Raw genomic sequence first — 26,366 nt, 5'->3', positions numbered from 1 at the left:
ACCTGCAGAGAAGAGCATTCCTCTTATCTGTTATCATCACGACTTCAAAACACCAGAGTTAATTTAGAACGTTGTTTTCTTCCTGTATTGAATTTCTACTGTGTCTTAAGAAGAAAGTAAAACATTCATACGGACAAAATTATGCTTTACATTAGTTGTACCTAAATGAACACTGACAGTGCAGCACAGGCTTCTTTTGAGAAGCAAAATAAGCTGCAAGCTAAGTTAATGATTTTTACAGAATAGATGAATATAGTACATTCCAGCATTTAATAACATTTTATTCTTCACTATTTATGTTTTCCAAAGGCTGGACTGAGGAAGAGAGCCAGTGGATGACCCAGATAAGCAGACTCCAGAAGTTGATTGACAGGCTGGAAAAGAAGGTGTGCCTTTCTTTTCTTCTGCTCTCTCATTTCCAGCAAAGATTTCTGATCCAATCCTTAAACCACAAATGTGTGTCAATGTCCCAGTGACAGTCTTTTCAATCAATAATACCTGCAGCTTCAATATTGCCTAAGTGAGCTAATGTTCACTTATGTTCACATGTCCCTTTCACCATCTTCGTTTCTGAAGTACAATCTACTGAATATTAACAGAATATAGTTTTTAGCTGACAAATGAACAAGCATGGTTAGCATTGCACATGCTCTGCGTCCAGAAAGCATACTCCATGCATACAGAAGTAATAATAAACAAAGACATCATGCTGGGATGCTTAATATTGTTGCTTGTGTAACATAGTTCGGAAATATATGGCTAATAGATAAAGCTCAGGCTTCATGTAAGGCTATGTAGTTAACTAATCTTTACTACTGTCAGCTTTTCTCACTCTCTCCTTTTACATCACCAGAGATCCAACTTTGTATACAGATCTGAAGTCATTACTAGAGGACAGAGGATATTGTTGTACTTACTCATGCTGGAAAGTCTGGCATCTCTGATCCCATGGCTTTCCAACAGCTTGTAGAAAGATGAGTAGCACTAGTCTTATTTACTTATTTTGTTTCCCATCGTACTTCACTGAGGTCCTAAGTTGGTTTATGGTGTGTGCTGGCTTCTTTTCTTTAGCTGGGGAAAGGGGCAGGGAGAAGAGCAGAAGTGAGAAAAACTGCCTTGTAAATGGTTGATTTAGTGCTGTCTAATTCAGTCTGTCATAATCTCCCCTAGATATGTTTATTCTGCATAAAGTTTTCTTTATGCAGAAAGTTTACTTCAGATTACCATCCTTTCTCCTCCACACAGTCCACACAACAGTTTAAGACAGCATCTGTTTCTTCTGAATGAAGCTCAACGTATAATTGTGAACGAGAAGATTTATGACAAATGAAAAACCACCTGCTGAGTATTATAAATAAAACTTGGCAGGACAGCCTGGGTTGAATTTAAACACTCAAACACACAGGATTCTGCAAGCAATGTTTACGTTTGGTTGGCAGATAATAAAGATTTAATTATAATTTCTAGAGATGTAACAGTATAACTATCAAAATAATTTGGTAAACGCTAAGACCAGAATACATCTGTAGTATTGCCACCTATCCTTTTGTGTTTTTGTGTTTGTTTTTTAACTGTCTGATAGGACCTAAAGCTTGAGCCATTTGAAGAAGAGGTTTTGGAAGAAAATGCAAGATCTGTAAGTATTTTTCAAGAAAATGTGTTTTGGTGTTTGAATTTCAATGTTAGGTTTTGACACAAAAATCTCAGCTTGCCTCTCTTAAAAAAGAACTTTTAGTCTGCAGGATACATTGTGAAAGAGACAACAGAACAGAACTTAAAACACCCATACGAAACTTTAATACTAACATCTACATTGCTTTCAAAGGATACATTCAAACAGAGATTAAGCTCGTGTTAGAAGGAAATGGTGTAATGAACCTCTGGGTCCATCTGGCCCAAGCCCTCATCAAACAGGGACACACAGAGCAGGGTGCCCAGGCCTGTGTCGAGACACATTCTGAAGATCTTTGATGACCCCGTATTCTGATTTATTACAGACTTGTTTTTAGTTTGAATTACAAGGAATTCATAGGATGATATGACAGTGATATATATTTTCTATTTTTTTTTGTTTTGCATTAGCACATAATGATTGTTCAACGTCAAATGTCAGTGATAGAAGAAGAAAGTGAGGAATTCCGGCTTGCTCTGAAGCAGTATGTGGAGTCTGCTTCAGCTCAGAGCGGCTGCTTGCAGTAAGTGTTACTGTCCTTGGGCTGAATGAAGGAAACTATTCTATTTTCTTGAATAACCTCTAAGTGGAGATAGATCATTTATGAAGAGAGAATCAGTAGCATCCTGTTTCCTGAGTGATTATGCACGCGCATTTATGCAGAACTTCTCAAAGACAACAAAAATCATATGGAGATGTCAGAGTGTATGTGTGATCTTCCAGCAGCATCACAAAATCTCCTGAATAAAATTAACATTGAGTCTTAAAAAAAACCTCTACATCTGCAGTCCTGTGTGCAGTCTTCCTGACCCCCCTCCCCCTGCCAAGACTATAAAGATAATCCTAAAGATACAGTACCATTTCTAAAGGCTTTGTAGGTCACCAGTTCACAGCTTCTGGAAGCTCCTAGAGTGACAGCATCTATTGGAAAACTCATTTGCCATCCATCATTTGTGCTCACCTGTTAAGTGAGCAACTTAGCTTCCAGGTCCTCTGCTTGGAGGCTTTGGAAATCTTTCTCTTAGTTTGTCCTGTTAAATTTTCATTCAGAATAAAAGATGTAAAAAATGGAAAAGCGAAATTTTCGATAAAACAAAACATATTTTTGCTTTGCTCCTTTTTGAATGAAATAAAACACAGCAGGGTTAAGAATAAGTTTAAACGACTGACCACTATACTGAATTTAGCAGACATGAGAAAGCTACTAATAATATACACTAATATACACATCAGAGACCACAATGCAATAAATATTTGTATAAAGTGTGCACAGTATTGTTCCTATATACTGACAGGCTTCAAAGTCTGCCTGTTGTATCCCTAATTTATGAGCCTTATTGCTATGACATCATCACGAGTATGATGATTGGATCAGCAGTGTTCATAAAAACAGGAGAATGAAGCTGAGAGAACAAAGAGTGCTGTTCCTCATCCCGCTGAAAAGGAACGTCCAACTTCAGTGACTGCATATCTTGCAGGAGAGCTTAAACCTCTTCAGAATGCAACTTAACATACAAAAACTTTCTTTCCCAAGTTTAAAGGCGTTTGGAAAGCCTGCAGTGCCACCTACTGGCTGTTTTTCGGTTGAACTGTTTATGTCATTGTTTTTTGTTGTTTTTTTTCCAAAAGTTCTTGATTAGTTTTGATATTTTACAACAAACTTTTGCGCACAGCACTAAGTTCTATGACTTCATTAGCTATTACAGTGTAAAATAAAACATGAAGCCAGCTTTCAAGAGTAGTAAGCTCACAGATTTTGGCTACTCAGAGAAATACACACATATGCTTTCTTCAGACTCTAACCATTGGAGGAATAAGAGAAATGAGTTTCATAAATGAGACTACCACGAATGTTATTAAGATGAAAAAAAAATAAAAGGCCATGACAATCCTCAGAATCTCATACGTGAGTTTTTGCTACGTCATTCTCAAAATTGATGTGTTCGTTTGACTGTATGTTGGTTTATGTTTGTTTGCTTCAAAAAAATCCTTTTATTTATTTCATACTTGGAAAACCTGGGAAAGGATGCATGTATGAAATAGTTTTGACAAGTTTGATTGAATTAGTTCTGTCCTACATTTCCTAGTGTTTCCATACAGAAGCTTCCAAATGATTCCCGCTTCATTATTTATGAGTTCTGGGAGAACAGCCATGTCTGGAATAGGTAAGCTGTGGTTTTGCTATTGGATTTTTTGTTGTTGTTTTAATACACATATACAGAAAGTTTTGAAGGTGAGAGAGCAATTGTGTACAAGAACTGAATACAAATTAACTACTGCTAATCGATCTCCTCTTATCTCCCTTATGAGGAAAGGATGAATAACCTGGGTCGGTTCAGTCTAGGGAAAAGGAGACCGAGGAAGGATCTGATTAATGTTTATAATTATCTTAAGGCAGGTGGGAGGCAAATGGATGAGGTGAGGCTCATCCAAGTGGTGTGTAGCAATAGGACAAGGAGTAACAGCCTAAAATTTGTGTGTAGGAAGTTCCATACAAACATGCAGAAGAACCTTAAGGTATGGGTGACAGAGCACTGGAACACATTACCCAGTGAGGTTGTGAAGTCTCTGGAGATAGTCAAGACCCATCTAGGTGCCTACATGTGTGACCTATTGTATTGAACCTTCTTTAGCAGAGGGTTGGACTCAGTGACCTCTTGAGGTCCTTTGCAACCCCTGCAGTTCTGTGATCACATTACTTCAAAACAATACAATTCCTAAAGACTAAAACATAATGAAGCTCATAGATAAAAAGCATCAGGAAAACACAGCCAGTTTGAATAGAGAGCAGGGTATAGCATTGGATAGGTAGCATTTAACCAGAGACAAAAGAACTAAGAAACAACTTCAGCATAGTTCAGTGATGCTGCTGCAGGATAGTGCAGGAGCCAAGGAAGAAGAGAGGTTCAGCTCCCAGCAACACGCCTGAGCAGCACTCACAGGGAGCTCTGCCAGAGTCTCCCAAATGCATATCACAGCACCTTGTCAGACATTCCCAGAATGTCTCTTTTGGTCAGACTTAGCAGCTGATTTCTAGAGTGTGGCAGACAGATGGCTAAAGTGGAGACAAAAAGGTTTTCTGTAACTAGTATTAAAAACCCTACAGCCTAAGTTCCTAAGTCTGTAGACAGAAACTGTTCTGAAGGAAGATGGTGAAGTATTTGTATCTTCCCTTTGGAACAAAGCCCCAGTTCAAAGCAGGCATGTTTACTGTTAGAAAGAGTGAGGAACACCAGTAACACAGGTCAACCATTTAGAACAAGAACTGCTATACTGGGTCACAACCAAGAGAAGAGCATCAGAGTAACACTTAACCAAATGGGAAAAAAATGTGTATTTCATCTTGGTCTCCTCTCCCAATATCATCACTGTCTAACTTCTAAAACACAAAATCTCTCCTATGGCATGAACTGTAAGAAATCTGATGGACATAAAAATATTCAGTCTGTTAATGCTTGTCTTCTGACTCTATTTTTTACAATGACTTAGCCACCTTCAAATGAATTACAGCAAGACATTCCAAAGAAGTAATGTGGACTTCCTGGAAACTCCAGAGCTCATTACAACAATGCTAGTCCCTGGTAAACACTGTTTTTCTCACAAAGTTTTGTTTGTTGCATAGAAAGAGTTGTGCTGCATTAGTGTGTTCCTTACACGAGGCCACTGCATAGTAGCACTGTTAGTCACAGGACGCAGAGCACACGCAGGTGCCTGGGGGAGAGTGCGGCCTGCAGTTGCCATGGAAACGCCATGCGTTGGCCTGTGCTCCTCAGGGCTGGGGCAGGCCGAAGTCTTTCATTCACAGCATTCCATACAGCGTATGCTGTTCACACGTCTGCCTGGATATCTGCTTCAGCACGATCCATCGGGGTGCCAGCTATCAGTCTGTTCACCTGCACCTCTCCATATCTTGCTGCTATTCTCTGCGAGATTTCAATTTCAAAAGGCCAGTGGGGAGAGACCGTGGGGGAAGGACTACAAGTGTGTTTCACTTTGGCCCTATGTATAATTCAGTGATTGCAGTTCCTTTTTTATGAAAATGACATTTTACAAGTCATGGTGAGGCAAAACACTCTTAAGGCCGCATAAAAATACGAACAAAACGCACCAGGTTTAGAATAAGGTCACCAGGAATGAAAATCACTGAAGGCAGCACAAGCACCCAGGGGACACTGCTCAGCAGCAGCACTGTCACATGCAGCACAACCCCTCACTGTGGGAATGAATGTGGTTTGCTCCTCAGCTTCTGCATAACATTTCTTTACACCAGCAGCAACTTACACATTATAGCTATTCTGTTTAGAAATTTTACGTGACCGAAATACTGTTTTTGTAAACACACGAACTCTCCTCTCTTTCAGCCTCGTGGTGGGTCCTCAATAACAACTAGAAGCTGTGGTTCCACGTAGCTGTGTTCTGCTCTTCATTACACTAACACTGATGAACAGTGTACTGGTGTGCTGGGTTAGGGTTTACTGTGGGATACTGTTCAGTGCTGCAGATGCGATCTTTTCTGTTTTAAAATGCAGAAATTCACCTTCATTGCCTTCTGTTCTTGTGACCAGTGAAATAATGCGTTGTAAAAGCGGAAAAAAGACACTTCATCCAAGGCATCTTAACCACTATAACCAGTTGTTAACTCAGCTCAGCTGTTAATTGTGTACTTTTAGTCCTGTCGTTCTGCATCTTGATTGGTGTGACTGAGTATCTGTGAATACTTCTAGTCTCAAATTAATAAACAATTGCTACTTCATGCTGCTGTTTTCTCCTTTTATAGAAGAAACAGGTATAAACTTGAAAACACATTTTCATGGATGTCTTAAGGCTTAATTAGGAGAATCAATGAATATTTTTTTTGTGTTAATGCTACCATTCAGGACATTTTCTGCCCAAGAAAAGACAAGGAAGCACCATTTCTTCTTACCAGCTGCTATGGCCCCTGCCCTCTCCCTGCCTTTCAAGAGGCAAAGTGTATCTGTCTGCCAGACTGCATTGGGCCCACAGGTTTAATGTTTCACAGCTCATTTGCTTTGAGCACTGTGCCTTGAACGTTTAGAAAATTAGAGCAGCTCCTAAACTGGCTGTTCACTGAGAAGTCATTAGAGAAACCACTGCTAGAGCACAAATAGCCATAAACCTGGAAGCACGAATACTTTCTTCCCTAATGAGACTTCCTGTTGTCCCTTTGGCATCAGAGCAGTGCAGTCACCCAGCAGAGGAAGGAAGTGACTGGTGTAACCTCAGCCCTCCGTGGCAGGTTGACAAGCTCTACACACTAGAATACCACTCTCTCCACTCATGGAGCAGTTCCAGGTTATGAACAGTTGCCAAAAATAACTTAGAAGTCACATTCAGTATCACCTCTTCTTCCTCATAGTGTTTCTCCGTTTTTATTTCACCTTAGCTAAAATATGAGCATGTATAATCAGAAGTCTGGAATTTAGTCTAAAGGCAAGCAGTCTTCATTGCAGTACGGTTCTGTAGTGCAGAAGCTGTGGCCAAGACTAAGCCTGGAATTCACAGAAGTGCCACATACAGGCACTTGCTGGTGACCAAGGCACCTTAACCACTATAGTGTCAGTGGAGTTCTGAGGGAAAATCAGTCCCTTAAACAAAGGCACCTAGTACCTGTGGGCTGCTCTGTGAGAGCCCAGCCTGCCTCTAGCTCCTAGCTGAGGACACAGGCTTCCTATCAGTGGTGTGTCACACATGGCAGCCCCACGCAGCTGCTCCAACTGTATGTCTCGAGTGACATCAGACACCTACTTTGAGGCAGCTGAATCAAACCCCCTTCCAGTGAAGTCAGTGGTGCCTGGTTCTCTGAGCAAATATGGATGCCCAACAGTGACGGCTACACAGCTAAACCTGGGTGTGCACAACAGATCCAAATTCCACCTTTAAATCTTACAGTACCTCAGAAAAACAAATGTTTTTTAGTCGTTTAATCCAAGGCTTTCCCATGTTGAATTAGTACCAGCTGCAGCTTTCTTTTCACCCCCAGCTCCTTTACCACTGTTAAAGAAAAGCAGTAAAACCAGGTCGCACCCTCCTTTAATGACACAGATACTATTATAAACACAGAAACATGTGATCCGGCTACAGATGTACTTAAAGGGCATCCTAGCAGCCACGTTACACTCCCATATCAGTGAGAAGTTTATATCTTTCTTGTTTTTAGCAAAGTAAAAGACAAACCACTCATTTTCCTTCAGATCTAGCTGACTTTTTTCTGCTATGCCACAACGTCCATCTGGCGTACTTTGTATTTTCTTGCCACTATTGATCTCATAAGAAAGAAAATACAGCGACATGTGACGATGCTGCAGGCACTGAAAACTGACACTGTACAGTCAGGTTTATTGTTTTTCCAGTTGTAATCTGCCTAGAGGTGCTGGAGCAAAGACATTCTAGTATACACATCTCCACATGTTTGCTAGTAAACGAACACTTGTGTGAATCATGAACTTGTGTATCACTTAAGTTTTGAGAGAGCAAAACAATGAAATTGTCTCTGACACGGAACAGGGATGAAAAACAAACTACACAGAAGGAGTTTTCCCTTTAACATTAGTTAATGTGGCAAGATTTCAGTAGCACAGTTGGCTTCTACACGCAGAGCCCAGCAGCTACAGGGCCATATTGGAGCAGTGCTTGGAGAGCTGCAGGCTGTGGCAGCCATCCAAGAAGGATCCATTCAGGGAGGACAACAGCCTGCACGAGGGATGCCACGCTGCAGCAGCTGCAGAGAGGGACAACGAAGGAATGGCAGACTAAGCATCATGGACTGACTGCAGCACCTCCTGCTCAAAGTGAGGAAGGTAGAAAAGGGTAGATGGGGGAATGGAGCGTCTGCTTTTGTTTCTCACTGCTCTATCTGTTAGCAATAGGTAATAAATTGATCTCCCTGTGCTATGTCTATTTTGCCCACAACAGTAATTTGAGAGCAATGTCTCTTGTTCTTATCTCAACCCATCTCAATCTCATTGTATTTACTTCTCTTGTCCTTTTGGGGTGGGACAGTGAGACAGGGGCGTGTTGGAGCTTTGGTACCTGCTGATGTGAAACCACCAGACTTGCAAGAAACATACAGAATGCACCTCCAAGCTAGTTTTAATTAACCAGCTACTGCTAAGCATAAGAAATGGCATTCAAATGATGCGTTTATTAGCATAGTTGCAGGAAAAGAAACACTCTGTGTAAAAGCCAGCTTGGAAATTTTCTGCGCCGTTCTAATTCCTGTTCAACATAATCTGATTTAGCTCCTGCTACCTTCTGCCACAGAGCTTTACAATTTGCCTTCACCACCCTAAATACATCATTTAGGATCTGAAGGTTCTGAAGGTGACTTGTCCAAAATAACTATTATTGATCCTGTCAGCTGAGAATTGCTGTCAAGGAATACTCAAACTTGTGCTCTCTCTTCTAAAATACTGTTCCCACTGAACAAAACTAAGTTACACAATGCACGATGTATTGGTGTACACTTTATCTGTGTAAGACAAGTAATGAAAAGCTGTCGTGTTTCTTAATGTTTGCCCACTGTTTCCACTTAGAAAAGTGAACAACACCGAACAGTTATTTATAGAGAGCTTTGAGAAGTGCAATGGTTATCAGTTCTCATGTTTTATCAACAGATTTCGAAAGATTTCAAGAGAGAAAAGGAAGAAGTTTTGGGCACACATATCCTGACATGTTTAAGATTTAATATAGTGTTTGTTGTTCCATTACTGCTGGTAAGAAAGGAGCAAACGAGAAGCCTCAGTCAAGTTCTGGTTTCAAGTTTAGAGTCAGACAAACAGCGATGCCATATAATGCAGCCAATTCAAAGAAAAGAAAAAAATCAGTCACACCAAACTGTAAAATAATTTATTTTCACTGGAACTACCATCTCAGGTACTACAAAGCAGTTTACCTTCTAAAGCATCCAGGAAATTACAGACAGAAATAGGTATCTCTACAGACTTTGTAAGCTCCTGTGTTCTTATGTAGGCACCCAAGTACCTTTAAAAATCTTCAAGGTCTACATCATACACAGCTCCTTCACTGATGGATTTCTCATCTTCCAAGCTACATGTCACTTCCTGCATATGCCACCAAAAGGCTTGTTGTTTTTCTGCAAGACAAACCCTCAAGTTACTTCAGTGACAAGAGACCATTTAAACCAAACTTCCCTGGGTCTGCTTGTAACTCTTTTCAGCTAAGATGGAACGATTTTAAAGCAGATGCCATAATCAGTATCACCTTATTTCTAAAAACAATGATATCATGATGCACTTATGCCACCTTCCTGCATATGTAGACCCTCCTGCCTCAAACAACCTCACCCTGGCTTACACCAGCTTTCACTGTGTTTTCCCCTACACTGCTTTTAGCCAGGTCATAAGCAATCTTAATGCTCAGTCTTCCCCTTTAATTTCTGCATGGGTCCTCCTTTACGTCCATAACTATGTAAGAGTGTACATATTATCAAAACTGATATTGTATGTTTTCAATTGAGAGACTGCTTGGCATTTAAATGTCTTTAATAGCCTAGTTTCCATTGCACTTAACAAGAGTTAAGGTACTGTTTGTGAATCTGATACCTCAACACACTACGTAAGAACTAGCACAAAAACCTTTCTGAGTACTTTATTCCTTAGTTTAACTTGTAAGGATCTGTGAGTTGTCTAATTAAGCATTCATGCAAACATCATAAAACCTCATTCCTTGTCACCCCCTAATAACTTGTGCCAGAAATGAGAATGCTGTCTGGGACTGCTATTTAAAAGGAAGCCACTGTCATACTAGAGTTAATGTCCCAAGATCAAAAATTCACAACAAACCACTGAAGGGATATAGGTAAATCTGTCTTAATCCAGCTATGACACTGGAGAAAAATGTTCACATTTCCAGTTGTATTTTTAACTTTTTTTTTCTTTCCTTTTTTAAACCAGTCATAAACACTGTGGTGTTTCTTTTTAAATACATTTGCACCCTGGCTTTACAGCTATAACACTTTTCTTACAGGGAAAAATAATCATAATATAACTAATGAGATGTAATTCCCACCTCCCCCAAAACTACCAAACCCAAAATACACATACACCCTCCCTTAGAAACTTGAAGGATAAGAAGGAAGGGGGGAAGAAAACCTTGAAATTAAAGAACTGAAACTTTCCAATCTGGAAGCAGGCTTTCAAACAACTAAAACCTTCAAACCTTAGTTGAGCTGGAGAACAAGCGTAACAGGAAGACATAAAACATAAAATCAAGAAGACTGAATACTGTCACACATTGATTTTCCAAATAGAGATTTGGAAAGTTCAGAGCAGTCCTGAGATGTGGCAAGGACAATATTCATCTGGACACGCTTCTGGTAAGAGCTCTGAAGAACAGCACCCTGCTCACCACCAGTGTGCTGGCAGTATGGATGCTGGTTTCACACCAGGAATGTTTCCCCACACGTGGCCAATGGAATGCAAACCACTGCTGCTGTTTATTCTTAATACAGCAGCTATTGGAGGATTATTTCTCCTCCAAGTGGCACTGTTGGTGTTGTGGTTTTGTGTTTTTTGATGCCGGTATTCCACATCAGAGCATCATGCAGCAGTTAAGGAGTTAATGCTGTGGGAGCAGCAGAGGGGAGGGGCGGAGCTCCGCACCGGATGCAGGCGGCGCTGGGTCTGGGCGCGCTGCTCTGGGCTGCCGTGGAGGTTCAGCACGTGTGCTTCCCCTGCGGGTCCTCCTTAGCGTAAGCTCACAGCTTTTGGTTTGGAAATTGTTATCTCTCTTTCAATTGTTCAATTTTATTAGATTTAGTAAAGTTACCGCTCCTTCTCAGATCGTGCCGTTGTTTTCTTGTAGACCCATCTCTTCCCGCCGTTTCCCCCTCCCCCTCCCGGAGCGCGGCTCTGCTCGGGCGGCCGCGCGGCCACTGACGCAGTTTCTTTTTCTCTCCCCTCTCCCTTCTCGGTTTTCCCTTGGATCACTGTCACGGACAACACCGTGACAATTTATTGGTGGAGAATGCGGGCAGTGCAGTATTGGCTCTCCATTGTAAATCTGGTGCAGAGTGGACTAAGGTTTTTCATGTACCTTACAGCATGCTGGCGTCTTTTTAAGCTCCTCGCGTTCAGCACTGGAGTAATGTGGCTATACAGCTACTTTAGTGTGCTGAGGGGGTTACATGCCTCCTACCTAAACACCCTGGCTAACGTGACAGATTATGCGGCATTTGGAATGGTTTCCAGTTACTCTTTTCAGGTCTTTACCTATATTCAGGATGTCAGCCTGGCAGTTGTGGCAGCTGTGTTATCTATTTTTCTGAATGCTCTCTTGGTAATTTATATCATGTGGAGGAAGCCTTCCTCAAAACCAGAGAGTGTTGAATGGCAGGGAAAGTGGAAAAAATTAGGAAAGAAATTAGAAGCATGGGGACCCCCGGTGTTATGCAATTTTGATCTTGAGCACCTGTGGGACCCTGAGAAATTCAGTGAGTGTTTAGGTAAGGAGTCATGGGACTCAGGACGATCTGAGAAGGAATGTATTGTTTGGGGTCTGGCTTGTGCTTATCGAGCCATAATTGATATTCTGGAGAGAAATGGTTTCCAAACCAAGGTCCAAAGCAAAAATGAAAACCTCAAAGTAAGACCTGACCAATCACAGGAAGCACCGGTATCAGTGTCGGTTGCCCCTGTGGAAGGCCAGAAATGGACACGGCCATCTTCGCGCCTAGAACGGAAAGAAGAAGAAGCAGAGAAAAAAAAGGAAGATCCAGGCGAGGGGCCCTCCTCAGCACCACCACCACCACCACCACCTAAAAAGGCCACTAAGAAAAGTGAGAGACATGGAGAAGACAGCGATGATGATGGAGTCACTGTTACCACTACTCGTCGGCCCCTAAAGATGACTGAAATACAAGGTTCAAGAAAGGAGTTTGTACGGCGCTCGGGTGAATCTATTGTCACCTGGTTGCTGCGGTGTTGGGACAGCGGTGCCAGCAGTGTGTCCCTAGATGGCAGTGAAGCCCACCAACTGGCAAGCATTGCCCGAGACCCAGCTATCGACAGAGGAATTGGCAGATGTCTGAATGGAGTCGCTACCCTCTGGGAACGAGTACTAGTGGCTGTAAAGGATAGATACCCTTACAAAGATGATCTGGAGCCTAAGGTGGAAAGATGGAACACCGTGGAGAAAGGCATCCAATTTTTGAGAGAAACAGCCATAGTAGAGATGCTGTATGATCCCAATTTCGTCCCTAACAACCCACACCAGGACCGTGATCCTGATAGAGTAAGGTGCACACCTGATGTATATCGCAAGCTCTCAAAAACAGCACCAGAGAGGTACGCAAGTACACTGGTAGCAATGTTCCATAGATTCGAGGGTCAAGACAGGAGACTCCCAGTTTATGAACTGACTATTACACTCCAAAACTTTGAACAGCAGTTTCCACCATCACGTGCTTCCATTGCAGCTATAGTAGCAGAAGAAGTAGGTGAGATTAAGGAGACACAGAAAACTATACTGGACGAACTGTCATTACTGATGAATAGGGATGAACCTGTGTCAGTATTGGAAACACCTGATGAAGACGAGCATGACGCAAAGAATCTGATGAAGCAATTTATCAAACTGTTGAAAGTCTCGGCCACCAAAGGCAACCGCCCCTCTGCACGAGCAAATGACGGCAGTAACATCATGTCACGTGTGGCCATGTGGAGCTTCTTACGAGAAAACGGAGAGGACATGAGGAAGTGGCATAAAAAACCCACTCCTGTACTGCGAGCACGGGTGAGAGAACTACAGCAGAGATCAGCCACCAATGAAATTGCTCCCGTCACTGCAGGTAACCAATAGAGGGGCCCTGCCCTCAGCCAGGGGAGGGAAAGGGATAACAGAGTGTATTGGACTGTGTGGATTAGATGGCCTGGCACATTAGAGCCACAAAGATATAAGGCACTGGTGGACACTGGTGCACAGTGCACTCTGATGCCCTCGAGTTATAAAGGGACAGAGTTGATTCATATTTCTGGAGTGACTGGGGGTTCTCAGGAACTGTCTGTGTTGGAGGCAGAAATAAGCCTCACCGGTAAAACCTGGCAGAAGCATCCCATAGTGACTGGACAGGGGGCTCCATGCATACTCGGTATTGACTATCTCAGAAGGGGACATTTCAAGGATCCCAAGGGGTACCGATGGGCTTTTGGAATAGCTGCTGTAGATGCAGACAACATTCAGCAGCTGTCTGTTTTACCTGGCCTGTCAGAAGATCCGTCTGTTGTGGGGGTACTGAAAGTGAAAGAGCAGCAGGTACCTATCGCTACAAAAACAGTGCACAGACGGCAGTACCGCACCAACAGGGATTCCTTGCTCCCCATTCATAACTTGATCCGTCAGCTAGAGAGCCAGGGAGTGATCAGCAAGACTCACTCACCTTTTAACAGCCCCATATGGCCGGTGCGTAAAGCCAGTGGAGAATGGAGGCTGACGGTAGATTACCGTGGCCTGAATGAAGTCACACCCCCACTGAGTGCTGCTGTGCCAGATATGTTGGAGCTGCAGTATGAACTGGAGTCAAAAGCAGCCAAGTGGTATGCCACTATAGACATTGCCAATGCATTCTTTTCTATTCCTTTGGCCACAGAGTGCAGACCACAGTTTGCTTTCACCTGGAGGGGCGTTCAGTACACCTGGAACCGTTTGCCCCAGGGGTGGAAACACAGCCCAACCATCTGCCATGGGCTGATTCAAACCACACTGGAACAGGGTGGGGCACCTGAGCACCTCCAGTATATTGATGACATTGTTGTGTGGGGTGATACAGCAGAGGAAGTTTTTAAAAAAGGAGAGCAAATAATCCAAATTCTTCTGGGTGCTGGTTTTGCTATTAAACGGAACAAAGTGAAGGGACCTGCCCAAGAAATTCAATTCCTTGGAGTAAAATGGCAAGATGGACGTCGTCACATTCCAGGAGATGTGATTGACAAAATCACCAGTATGTCACCACCCACTAGCAAGAAAGAGACACAGTCTTTTCTGGGTGTAGTAGGTTTTTGGAGGATGCACATCCCAAACTACAGCCTCATAGTAAGCCCCCTCTATCAAGTGACTTGGAAAAAGAATAATTTTGCATGGGGTCCTGAACAGCAGCAGGCCTTTGAGCAAATCAAGCAGGAGATAGCCCGTGCTGTGGCCCTGGGGCCAGTTCGGTTGGGACAGGATGTGAAAAACATCCTCTACACTGCTGCTGGAGAGAAAGGTCCCACTTGGAGTCTGTGGCAAAGAGCCTCTGGGGAGACCCGAGGCCGACCCCTTGGATTTTGGAGCAGAGCGTACAGGGGTTCAGAGGAGTGCTACACTCCAACTGAGAAGGAGATTTTGGCCGCATACGAGGGGGTTCGGGCTGCCTCTGAAGTAATTGGTACTGAGACACAGCTCCTCCTGGCACCTCGACTGCCAGTGCTGAATTGGATGTTCAAAGGAAAGGTTCCCCCCACCCATCATGCTACCGATGCCACCTGGAGTAAGTGGATTGCACTGATTACACAGCGAGCTCGGATGGGGAACCTCAACCGTCCAGGAATCCTGGAGGTGATCATGGACTGGCCTGAAGGCAAGAAATTTGGAACATCCCCATCAGAGGAGATACCACGTGCTAAAGAGGCCCCACCATATAACGAACTACTAGAGAATGAAAAGACGTATGCCCTCTTCACTGATGGATCGTGTCGTATTGTTGGGAAGCATCGCAGATGGAAGGCTGCTGTGTGGAGCCCCACACGACGAGTTGCAGAGGCCACCGAAGGAGAAGGAGAGTCAAGCCAATTTGCGGAGGTAAAGGCTGTCCAGCTGGCCTTAGATGTGGCTGAACGGGAGAGGTGGCCCATGCTATATCTTTATACTGACTCTTGGATGGTGGCAAATGCTTTATGGGGGTGGTTGCAGCAGTGGGAACAGGACAACTGGCAACGGAAGGGTAAACCTATTTGGGCTGCTGAACTGTGGAAAGACATTGCTGCCCGAACAAAAAGGTTGGGTGTAAAGGTGCGCCATGTAGATGCTCATGTGCCCAAGAATCGAGCTACTGAAGAGCAGAAAAATAACCATCAGGTAGATCGAGCTGCCAGAATTGAGGTGTCTCAGATCGATTTGGACTGGCAGAACAAAGGAGAGCTATTTTTAGCTCGGTGGGCCCATGAGACCTCAGGCCATCAAGGAAGGGATGCGACCTATAAGTGGGCTAGAGACTGAGGGGTGGACTTAACTATGGATGCCGTTGCACAGGTTATCCATGACTGTGACACATGCGCCATAATTAAACAGGCCAAGAGGATGAAACCCCTCTGGCAGGAAGGGCGATGGGAAAAGTATAAATATGGGGAGGCGTGGCAGGTTGATTATATCACCTTGCCACGAACTCGCGATGGTAAGCGTTATGTGCTCACCATGGTGGAGGCGACCACTGGGTGGCTTGAGACATACGCAGTACCCCATGCTACCGCCCGAAACACCATCTTAGGGCTCGAGAGACAAGTCCTATGGCGACATGGCACTCCAGAGAGAATTGAGTCCGATAATGGGACTCATTTCAAAAATTCTCTTGTGGATATCTGGGCCAAAGAACACGGCATTGAATGGATTTACCATATCCCCTACCATGCACCAGCTGCTGGTAAGATCGAGCGCTACAATGGGTTGTTAAAAACCATGTTGAGAGCAATGGGTGGCGGGACATTCAAGCACTGGGAGAAGCATCTGGCAGAAGCCACCTGGCTGGTCAACACTAGGGGATCAGTCAACCGAGAGGGTCCTACACAGTCCAGCTCCCTACAGACCATAGAGGGAGATAAGGTCCCTGTGGTACATGTGAGGAGCATGTTGGGAAAAGCGGTGTGGGTCCTTCCAGCCTCTGGAAAGGGCAAACCCCTCCGTGGAACCGTTTTTGCGCAGGGACCTGGGTGCACCTGGTGGGTAATGGATAAAAATGGGGACGTCCAGTGTGTCCCACAAGGGAATTTGATGCTGGGGGAATGCAGTCTGTAATTAAGTGTGTATGTATGTATATATATATATGTTTCTATGTAACTTATGTTATTACTGTTTGGTTACGTATAGATGTGTGTTAAGCATGATGTGATGATGTGGAATAAGGGGTGGAATGTTGTGGTTTTGTGTTTTTTGATGCCGGTATTCCACATCAGAGCATCATGCAGCAGTTAAGGAGTTAATGCTGTGGGAGCAGCAGAGGGGAGGGGCGGAGCTCCGCACCGGATGCAGGCGGCGCTGGGTCTGGGCGCGCTGCTCTGGGCTGCCGTGGAGGTTCAGCACGTGTGCTTCCCCTGCGGGTCCTCCTTAGCGTAAGCTCACAGCTTTTGGTTTGGAAATTGTTATCTCTCTTTCAATTGTTCAATTTTATTAGATTTAGTAAAGTTACCGCTCCTTCTCAGATCGTGCCGTTGTTTTCTTGTAGACCCATCTCTTCCCGCCGTTTCCCCCTCCCCCTCCCGGAGCGCGGCTCTGCTCGGGCGGCCGCGCGGCCACTGACGCAGTTTCTTTTTCTCTCCCCTCTCCCTTCTCGGTTTTCCCTTGGATCACTGTCACGGACAACACTGTGACAGTTGGATATCCATCACATTCATCCCTCACTTCTGTCAAAAACTAGGGAATATGCATTCTGCAGGCACGTGGATGAGAAATGATGATAACACAAACTGCATTAAGTTCATTAATACACTTGGTGGCTGCTGATGCACAAACACTGAATCAGACCTTGTCCAAACCAAACCTTCAGCAAGATCGTTCTCTTTATTTCTGAAAAGGCAAAGCAGGAATTAAGACAGAAATCCAAAATAACACTGCACTGTTACTTCATGTAGACTCTACTTTTGGAGATAGACCTGAGCTTTTCCTGGAAGAAAAAAAAAAGTCCTTTTACTTTGAATAGTTTTTGCCACAATAAGACATCAAATACTGACTGGGAAAAAAAGTTATGTGCAGAAATAATAGGGCTGTAACTGCACAATCTTCTGCTGGAAGTTTCAATTGACTTGGCAGGCTAGTCTGAGGAAAAATGATTCTTACTGAATGGCTAATAAAAACCTCCAGGTTTGTTTTCTATAGCTTCCCTTGAAATTAAAACTACACTTACTGGTTTTTCAAGTATAATTGGATGGTCAGGCAGAAACTCTGGCTTCTTCTGACAGAGAGACACTCTTGAAAGCTCCAGAAGGAAATCTCTGCTGTATTTGATCCTTTCTGTAAGTACACACAATTAAGCTCAGTGCTGACGTGTGCTGCTCTCAAGTTCATACGTGAGAGAACTGATCTGTCTTTTTGTTAAAGATGGACTCAGCTGTAGTAAGGGACACGGTTTAGTGGGGAAATGTTGGTGGCAGGTGGATGGTTGGACTAGGTGATCTTGAAGGTCTTTCCCACCTTGGTGATTCTATGACTCTAGATAACAATTCTGCTTTTATATAAAAATCAGTATTAAAAATGGTACTAATTTAGGTTTGATCTTGTACACGTAGTAAATTACAGAGCACCACACTTAATTCAGTCACACTGAGTAAACAGACTACTTCAAGCTATTAATGTTTTTTTTTTTATACAAAAGAATGCAAAAAGTGAATCCTGCTTTATGCTATAGACTCTGTAATTTGTTCAACAAGGAAATGCCACTGATGGCTCTTAAAACCCTGAAAGATAGTCCCTTTGTAACTCACACAAAAGTGGCATGCTCCCACTACACAAATAAAACCTAAGTCTCAGTACTATACAGCAGTGGAGGTTTCTCACCTCACTTGTGGCAGACATTTACACGCTCGTGGAGCATAATGTGAAAAACAGTAGTGTTTCACACTGCTCTGAAATTGTGCTATACTCTCAAATAAAAAAAGAAACACAACAGCAATATGAAGCCCACAACCCTTCAAAATTCATTTGTCTTCTACTGAGAAAGCTCAAATCCAACAAAGATCTGCTTGCACTACGTTACCTTTTTTTGCATCCAGTTCATGCGGTTTGGGTTGAAGATCTTGAGTTAAGATCTTCATCTCAGTCACTTCAGGTAACTAAAATAGGGAGGGAAAAGTTACCTGAACATTAAAAACAAGCTTCATATTCTGTGAAAAGATCTTAAGATGAGGGTACATGTCTGGGTTTCTTATGTAAAAGCAGTTCAGGCAGAGTTTTAGCATTCAATTTTGCTTTCACCAGTTGCCAAGATTTTATATCTTTCATACTTTCTGGGGACAAAGAAAGATTTTTTTTAACCTTTTTTTTAAATCTTCATAATTAAATTACCTTTTATAGCATAATTAAATTTTCTTTATAGTATAAGAAGAGTCTGAATGGAAAGAGACTTGTGCAAAGTGAGCTGCAGTCAGAAGTACAGCTATTTGCAACAAAGAAAGATGGAAGTCACAGAAGAGAACTGTAGAAAACCATAAACAGGAACTGGGCTCAAGTTAAATGTCTGAGAGACTTCACTTGAATTTGTAAGACATTTCTTACTATTGGCTCCATGTAATAAGGGAAGAGTTCATCTAGCTACAGAGCAGTACAGCTAAGTACTAGAAGGAATATGCACATCTGAAACAGCAATCAGAGTTTTACAGTGCTACTGCTCGTTTTTCAGAACAACATAGTTATGTCCTCCTCCTTTATCTAACCTAAATACTGCCAGAATCTGCTTTACTGGAGAATAATAAGAGGACAAAATGCCTTCTCTTAATATGAAATGAGAGATTTGGATTCCCCCACTTTGTAAAATGTTTCATAAGCATCAAGACCCAAGACTTACAGTGCAATGCTGAGCTCCATCTGACCATAAAAGCCTTGAAATCAGTATTTTGGGAAGTATGGAAGCAGTTCCCCCCCAAAAAATCTGTTTTGCTTCCTGAAAAGTTCCACAGGGGTTTGGCCAAGGAATTCTGATCTCATTCTAAGGCAGATGGGGAGGGCAGAGGAGAACTGAGGAAGCAAGAAGGACTGGAAATTTTGGAAAGCACTTCTTTTTGAAACCCAAGATAAAAGAAACCCCCCAAAACCTTACTTAAGATCACATATACCACTTTATCTTACACCTCTCTGCACTGATTTTTCATCTTAAGATAGATCTCACAACCCCCTCTCAAAAAAGAAAAAAATCATTCTTCCACATTCTCTCAAATACCTACATTTGTAAAAAGCAGGAGAGATTTATTTTCTGGAAAGAGATATACAGCCAACACTTAGCATTTAAACTGCAGTGCTAGTTTTCATGGTGTGCTAAGCACACTGCAGTCAGAGATAACAACTATGAAATGGTAAAATATTTCTGGCGTTCCCCTGCTTATTCTTCCATTTTCTGTGCTTGACAGTTACCTTTTCCTGATTGGTCTAAAACTTCCAGAGAAAAAAAATATCTGGAAGATTGTGGACGATTAAGTTAACAGAGTCATGCTGCCAATTCTAACTGCTTTCTGATGCAGAACAGTCAAGGCAAATCCTAGCTATTAAAGTGCTCCTTATAAGTACAGCAGAGGAAGGTGTATTAACATTCTCAAAGCCACAACAATTTACAGTAATGTGTGAGACTGTGTCACCACAACAGAGTTACATTTCCTCCTGCACCAGTGGCATCACAGCACTCTGCCAGCTGCCTTCTAGTGTCACAATTTATAGTACGTTTGGTTTTCAACTCAGAATCTAAACACTGGAAAATCACCACATGCAAACACAGTCTTTTACATGCTCGCATCTGAAATGCATTTAAGAGAACAAAATTAATCTATAAAGAACAGTCCTAAAGCAGCGCACGTATTTCTGAAGCTCCAAAGCTCACTTTTACATTACACTTAAGAAGCTGCAAGTTAAAACTGACTGCTGGAGCCTTTTCAGGCCATTTTTTCCACATTCACTAGATGAGGTAGTGGACTCAGCACTCTCCAGATCTCTTCTTTCAAAATTTCTCTGTATATCACAAAGGAATAAAAAAAATACTTTTTGTGTGCAAAATCCAGGAGAAAGCTCAGGCACTTTCACTCCCTGAGCATCATTTCACCTGTAACAAAGGAAAAGGTAATTTCACAGCTAGGATTTCTTGCAAGTAGCAGATGTAGAGAAGGCTCAAGCTTCTTGTGAATACCTGGGCATTTTCTACAGGCTGTATCTCTCAACTGATTTTTTTAATCAGTTGATTTTTAATTTCAGTTTTTTAAAACAGTTAAGAAATCACCTAAATTTTAAATCAGTTTGTTCATAGTTACCTAACTGCTCAAAAATTTGACTAGAGAACAGAGTGGAACCTACCACAGTTTGATTTTCTTCCTCCTTGCACTGCGGTAACACTGCTAAAGTCCTCTTAACAAAATGCCTCCAATATTACACATCTGACACATAACACTCAGATTTAAGGACACTGCTAGCTGGAAATACCACTTACTTTTCATTAGGAAACACAAAGGTTCAGCTGAACTTAATTTCATGGCATGCTGTAACACACCATCAGCTTTGTCATTTAACATTTACTCAGCACTCACCCAGTCAACATTATTCTGCAGACATACTTGAGCACTGCTAGGTAGTTCAGCCTGAAAGTTGAAAGCAACTTCTGATGCTGGTGAAGATAAGAAAAAACATAGAAAAAAAATTATTAAAAAAAATAAACGTACTGCAAATATAATCTGCGTTTTTATTTTGTGATTCTCGCCTCCAGGGCATTACTGAAATTCAGCTGCAAAGAGATTATATAGGAATTTATTTATTCCCACTTTAAAAGCTGACTCACCATTGGTCCAGTTTTCCACTTCTTCCATGAATTTTAACACAAAATGAGAATGTATAAAATGACTTAGTTTCTTTCTGCGTTAGTGATGCTGCCATTGTTTCTCTGGCCTCTACAGATTTCTAACTTACTAACAGCTTCAGTAATGTAATGCCCAGAATGCATAAGTAGGCTTAGAAAAAAAAAAAACACAAATTATACATGCACCCGACATAAATACTGCACAGTACTTGGAGTTTTTGTTTGTTTTTATGCTAACTCGTGTAAAGGCTTGATAACAACGCAGTTAAATTGAACAACAGTCTGTTGAATTACTTCTGTTTCTCAACAGAAGTAGTCAGCTAACTCAAGAATCCAAATTTAACAGAGAGGCCTGATCCTCAGAGAGGCTTCCTACTGTTTGCCAGGATTTCAGAGATACAAAACCAGAAAACCTGACACAGTTTAAATCTAGATTTCATCACAGAGATGATGTAGAAAGACCAGCACACAGCACAATGCCTATACATCACTGTAGTTTGAATAAATTAATATAAAAGATCCATGAAACCTTACACAACCTTCTTATTTCCTTAAAAGAAGCTGAGAGTTTGGCCTAGCGAGCTACTCACCTTGCTTAGAAGGCAAATGGGACACAGGCTGTGCTGGCTGGAGGGATTTACCAACTAACTGTTGAACTCCCTTCAACATTTTGAAGCACGATGCTTTAAAAAAAAAGAAGCAGTATAAGTAAGTAAATAAATTCAAAGGAAGCTATCAAGTTTATGAGTTGAAACTATACAGACACTTTGCAATTTCGATGAGGAGTATTTAGGCTATCACAAATTATTTTCCACTTCAATTGGCCTTTGCATTATAGAAAATTATTAAAATTCTGAGCATTTACTACACTATAAACATTATAATTGTTGATTATGTTGAAAAACTGTTACTTGGAAATGGTAGTTCATTGTGAATGCATTAAGATCTAGCACACCAAGATCTAGCTAGTACCTGAATTAAAACAGCTAACGAAGCTAGGAATTCCCTTGTGTTAGTACTACCTTGTCAAGAAAAATCATTAAAAAAAAAAAAAGCTTGAAAAGTTGGAGGCAAAAAGCAGCAATGAAAACTCCTGCAGAATGAACTGAGACCACCGATGCGGAAGATACATTTCCTTTTATCCAGATTAGGAATGCTTACTAAAGGCCATGTGCTAGATACTAAATATGCACTCAAAGCAATGCAGTGCTCCACCAGAGGGTGGAAAAAGAAAACACTGATGTTCCCCAGCATCCTGATTATAAATGGCACACGAGTGCTTTTTCAAGATGAGGAGAAAAAAATAGTCAAGGGAGCGGTCGTTTCTAGAACGAAGCAAACGTTTCTACAAAGCATTCTCTTGTAGGTAAAAACAAGATCAGTGGCAGCAAGGCCAAGCATCCTATTTCTGCCCCTTGCCCCCACGTTTTGAAGAGAAGGGCGTCCACAAAACCACGCAGTCACAAAGCAAATAACCAAACCCTAAGAGAGGGCAGCGGTGAGATCAGTTCTGATGTCAGAACAGCTCGGCTGTCCCTGTAGGTATGAGTCCCCTCCAGTCGCCCAGCCCAACCTTCTGCCTCCACACAGCAGGGCAGGCGCCCACAGCTGAGGGCCCTGCCTCCGTGGCGGAGCATCACCTCAGCAGCCGAGGCCCTGTCTCAGCTCCCCGCCCCTCCGCCGCCGCTCTCACCTTCCCCCCGCTCCCCGTGGCCGTGAGGATCCCGCTGCCCACCTCCAACCGCCGCCCCGCCCGGCCCCGAGCCCCGCCCGCCCTCCCGCCCGCAGCCGTTGAACGCTCGCTGTGTGTCGCGGTGCCCCGAGCCCCTCGTACCGCTACCCGGCCTGCAAAGCGTTTCTTTGGGGCCTCAGGTATGAGCAGAAAGCGAGTGGCTTGTGCACACGCCCGTATGGCCTCCTCAGCGAGGGCCCCTAAATTTGCTGTTATTGATGCGAGGTCGTCGCCTGATTTGTGTTACTGAAGTACACAACGGTAATGGAAGATCCTTTTGGATCTTTTAATTCATTTTTGATTGCGCTTACTTAGGACACTGTCCCTGAAATGGAGATGCAGGTGTCACGCTCCCATTGTCTTTCCTCACAACACATCACCTTCCAGTTGGATTCCTACTATACAGTGCACCCTTGCGTCCTTAAAATGGGTGTGGTACCTCCTCAAACCTGCTAACCTGCTCCCTGCCATTTGAAGTGTGGTTTGAAGTCATCTCTCCCAAGGGTAGTGTTAGTCTTTGCTCAGACATACCATGTTTCTTCTGACCCGTGGCATCTGTTCTCCCAGGAATATCATGTAAAGCAGTTACCTCCCTATCCAGATTAACCTTCTCCCTTAGCTAAACCAGCACTAATTATTAATATGTAAGTGCACATAAATATTACACGTCTGCTGCTGCTCCAGAACAGTTCCTGTCAGGAAGGTCAGGAGTGTTATGTACAGCAATGTCATTTTGCATGCCACTAATACTTTTGTAAGTTTAGACATGCTAAGGATGACTTAAACAGTAAAAACCTAACTGGTATATTCACAAAGGCTGAGGGCAGGGGCAAAAATGGGGTACAAAGAGGAGAGACATTGAGCGTGACAGGTCATTTGAAAGCTTGTTGCATCTGGTCCTGCTGGGAAAATGGGAATATTAATGCTGGTAATGGCTGTTGTTTGAGGCACTGATCATCCCAGCAGGAATAGTTATCACCTCACACCCTGCCACCCTGACTTGGCAGTGCCAGCAGTAGCGGTGAGGCCAGCTTTCCAGCATTCTGGCATAGGCAGAGGGAGCACTGGACCACAGCCATTTCACAGAGCCCAGCAACCTGCTGTCTTAAGCCTGGTGCTGATCCACCCTTGCAGAAATTTCTGCTTCATTTGATGTTATTTATGCTCTTATATTGTGTTGATAATCCAGCGATCTCTCAAGTACCTGATACAAATAATGTGAAGAGTCAATATATAATCCTTAGTCAAGGGTTTTATATATTAGTCAAGGAATATATATAGCAAAAAAAAAAATGCTGCTTTTATTGATGTATGAGAAAAATTCAAATCTAAAGGAAAAACAACAACAACAACTTGGTGAATTAATAGGTCCCTTCCCTTCCCTTCCCTTCCCTTCCCTTCCCTTCCCTTCCCTTCCCTTCCCTTCCCTTCCCTTCCCTTCCCTTCCCTTCCTTCCCTTCCCTCCTTTCTTTGTTTTCTAACATAATTTTTGTGCTCCTGAAGCCTAGGTTTGAGAGTCGATCAATCTCATCTACTCTTTTTACTTGACACAGTTCAGTAAAGCATAAAGCACTTGTGGAAAATGGTATCCATACTGCTTGTGTAACAATGAGCAATTGCACATCTAAATGAGCATGTAATTGTAATTTCACATTACCTTCCAAATGAATGGCACTTAGCAGCAGAGTGATGGTGTTATGCTAAAATGGAGGGACTGTTGGGCTAGCCTGGGGGGAGACTTTAGTTGCAAGTTTTAAAAGATGTTTTCAGTGTAATTTGTCATTCAGTTGTGCAGCCAGGTGCAATCAGTCTAATTGCACGTGTAATTGCGATCTATTCAGGAGTCCTTCTTTAAAAGAGACTTGTTTGGTTTTTTTTTCTAAAGCCACTTTCAAAGTAACTTCATCACACATCAAAGAAAAAAAAAACAACAACAACAACAAAAAAGCATCATTTCCAACACTGTATGTTTTCATTAGTCACTAGAAAAAACACAGCAAGACAAATATATGTGTGTATATGTATAGGAATATATATAGAATATTCTGGTTGTACCCTGGCAAAGTGCCTACTTCAACTGAACTAATGACTTGTCTGTAGTATTTTCCTTGTCACTAACACAGAGTGCAGAATCTTTCTTTAGCCCTGTCTGTTCCTGCAGTTGACCTTCTGACTAGGAAGATGTTGTTCTCTTGTTTTTCACCGATTGCAGAATTCAGAATATCAGTAATGATGATTAAGTGTGTTGTTATTGATTAAGAAACTGTTAAATTGAAAGCAGGAACTTATTGGTGCACTTAGTGCCTACAAAGGAGGTTTGAATTCGTATATAATACTGTACTGAGTACATTTGTGTATGAATATATTTCCTTTGCATGAAAACTTTCACTTCTGTTAACTCTCATGCTTTTCTTGGGTTAAGATTTTATGTTTTTCTTTAAATTTTCAGGATCATTTATTTTTATAGAATTTTCTAATCACTTTAAATGTGAAAAAAAATCTGGAAAACAGGGATCAAACTCATCACAGAAATACCAATAAATACCAAAGAGCACATAGAAATAGTTTAGAAATAAGTATACAAAAGACACATACAAATTAAACAATCATTATTTTGGGGAAGGCCTGCCTTGCTCATCTGTCATCACTAAGAGATGGCAGTTCTGAATTATAAAACTTAATTGCTGCACCTAAACTGAACAGCGCGTTCAGGATTGTGTGAACTGAATGTTCCCAGTGACTGCAGACACTGAGCACTTAACAGCTTACCAATCTTTGTGTGTTTGGGAAGACCTCAATGTTTTCTGCTCATCTATGGAAATATCTGTTGTTTGCTTATTTTGTACTAACAAAAATTTAAGAAAATTTAGGAAAGAGTTGTGGTCCTACAAATCTTCAACTAAGAATGAACTGTGAACGAATGTGAATCTTCATAACTGTTGTTTCCAAACAAAGTTTAGTAGTCAGACAACTAGGAGAAGAGAGATTAATGGGATATCTTCAGATATATTTACATACAGTTATTGTGTACATATGCACGGGAAAAGAGACTTATGCATTTAATAGTTCAGAACATCCTGGAAGAGTTCCTTTTGATTTGGGAGAATGGAATTCTGAAATTGTGGCTTAATTGGGTGAAAAATGTGCACTTTTTTTGTTTGTTTCCCCCTGGTTTAGGACAGAATTTTATC

The 26,366-nt window shown here is 42.2% G+C and overlaps 2 protein-coding genes across 5 annotated transcripts in view; one reads left to right on the top strand and one right to left on the bottom strand.

The window, feature by feature from the left end:
- NECAB1 (N-terminal EF-hand calcium binding protein 1) overlaps positions 1 to 24,199 on the top strand; it is a 65,420-nt gene extending 41,221 nt beyond the window's left edge. For 2 of the 4 annotated variants that reach the window (XM_065753232.1, XM_065753231.1), the window contains 6 exons: positions 310 to 386; positions 1,583 to 1,636; positions 2,083 to 2,195; positions 3,760 to 3,837; positions 5,162 to 5,253; positions 6,034 to 6,524. In XM_065753232.1, coding sequence (XP_065609304.1) covers positions 310 to 386; positions 1,583 to 1,636; positions 2,083 to 2,195; positions 3,760 to 3,837; positions 5,162 to 5,253; positions 6,034 to 6,062 — 443 coding nt within the window. In that variant the 3' untranslated portion in view covers positions 6,063 to 6,524. Of the gene's footprint in view, positions 1 to 309; positions 387 to 1,245; positions 1,561 to 1,582; positions 1,637 to 2,082; positions 2,196 to 3,759; positions 3,838 to 5,161; positions 5,254 to 6,033; positions 6,525 to 24,188 lie in introns of those variants that run through there. The other 2 variants (XR_010623203.1, XM_065753233.1) reach the window with 2 other exon arrangements.
- Positions 9,599 to 26,366, bottom strand: part of PIP4P2 (phosphatidylinositol-4,5-bisphosphate 4-phosphatase 2) — a 47,141-nt gene continuing 30,373 nt past the window's right edge. The window contains exons 2-6 of the mRNA XM_065753236.1: positions 22,034 to 22,126; positions 21,178 to 21,254; positions 18,651 to 18,726; positions 17,802 to 17,908; positions 9,599 to 9,785 (exon numbers count right to left, since the gene is read on the bottom strand). Of these exons, the coding sequence (XP_065609308.1) occupies positions 9,747 to 9,785; positions 17,802 to 17,908; positions 18,651 to 18,726; positions 21,178 to 21,254; positions 22,034 to 22,126 (392 nt within the window). The 3' untranslated portion in view covers positions 9,599 to 9,746. The remainder of the gene's footprint in view (positions 9,786 to 17,801; positions 17,909 to 18,650; positions 18,727 to 21,177; positions 21,255 to 22,033; positions 22,127 to 26,366) is intronic.

Source organism: Cyrtonyx montezumae, unplaced genomic scaffold (genome assembly GCF_038088225.1).
Source record: "Cyrtonyx montezumae isolate F1298 unplaced genomic scaffold, pur_monq_1.0 scaffold_8, whole genome shotgun sequence".
NCBI lineage: Eukaryota > Metazoa > Chordata > Aves > Galliformes > Odontophoridae > Cyrtonyx > Cyrtonyx montezumae.
This window is presented reverse-complemented; position numbering and strand designations above follow the sequence as displayed.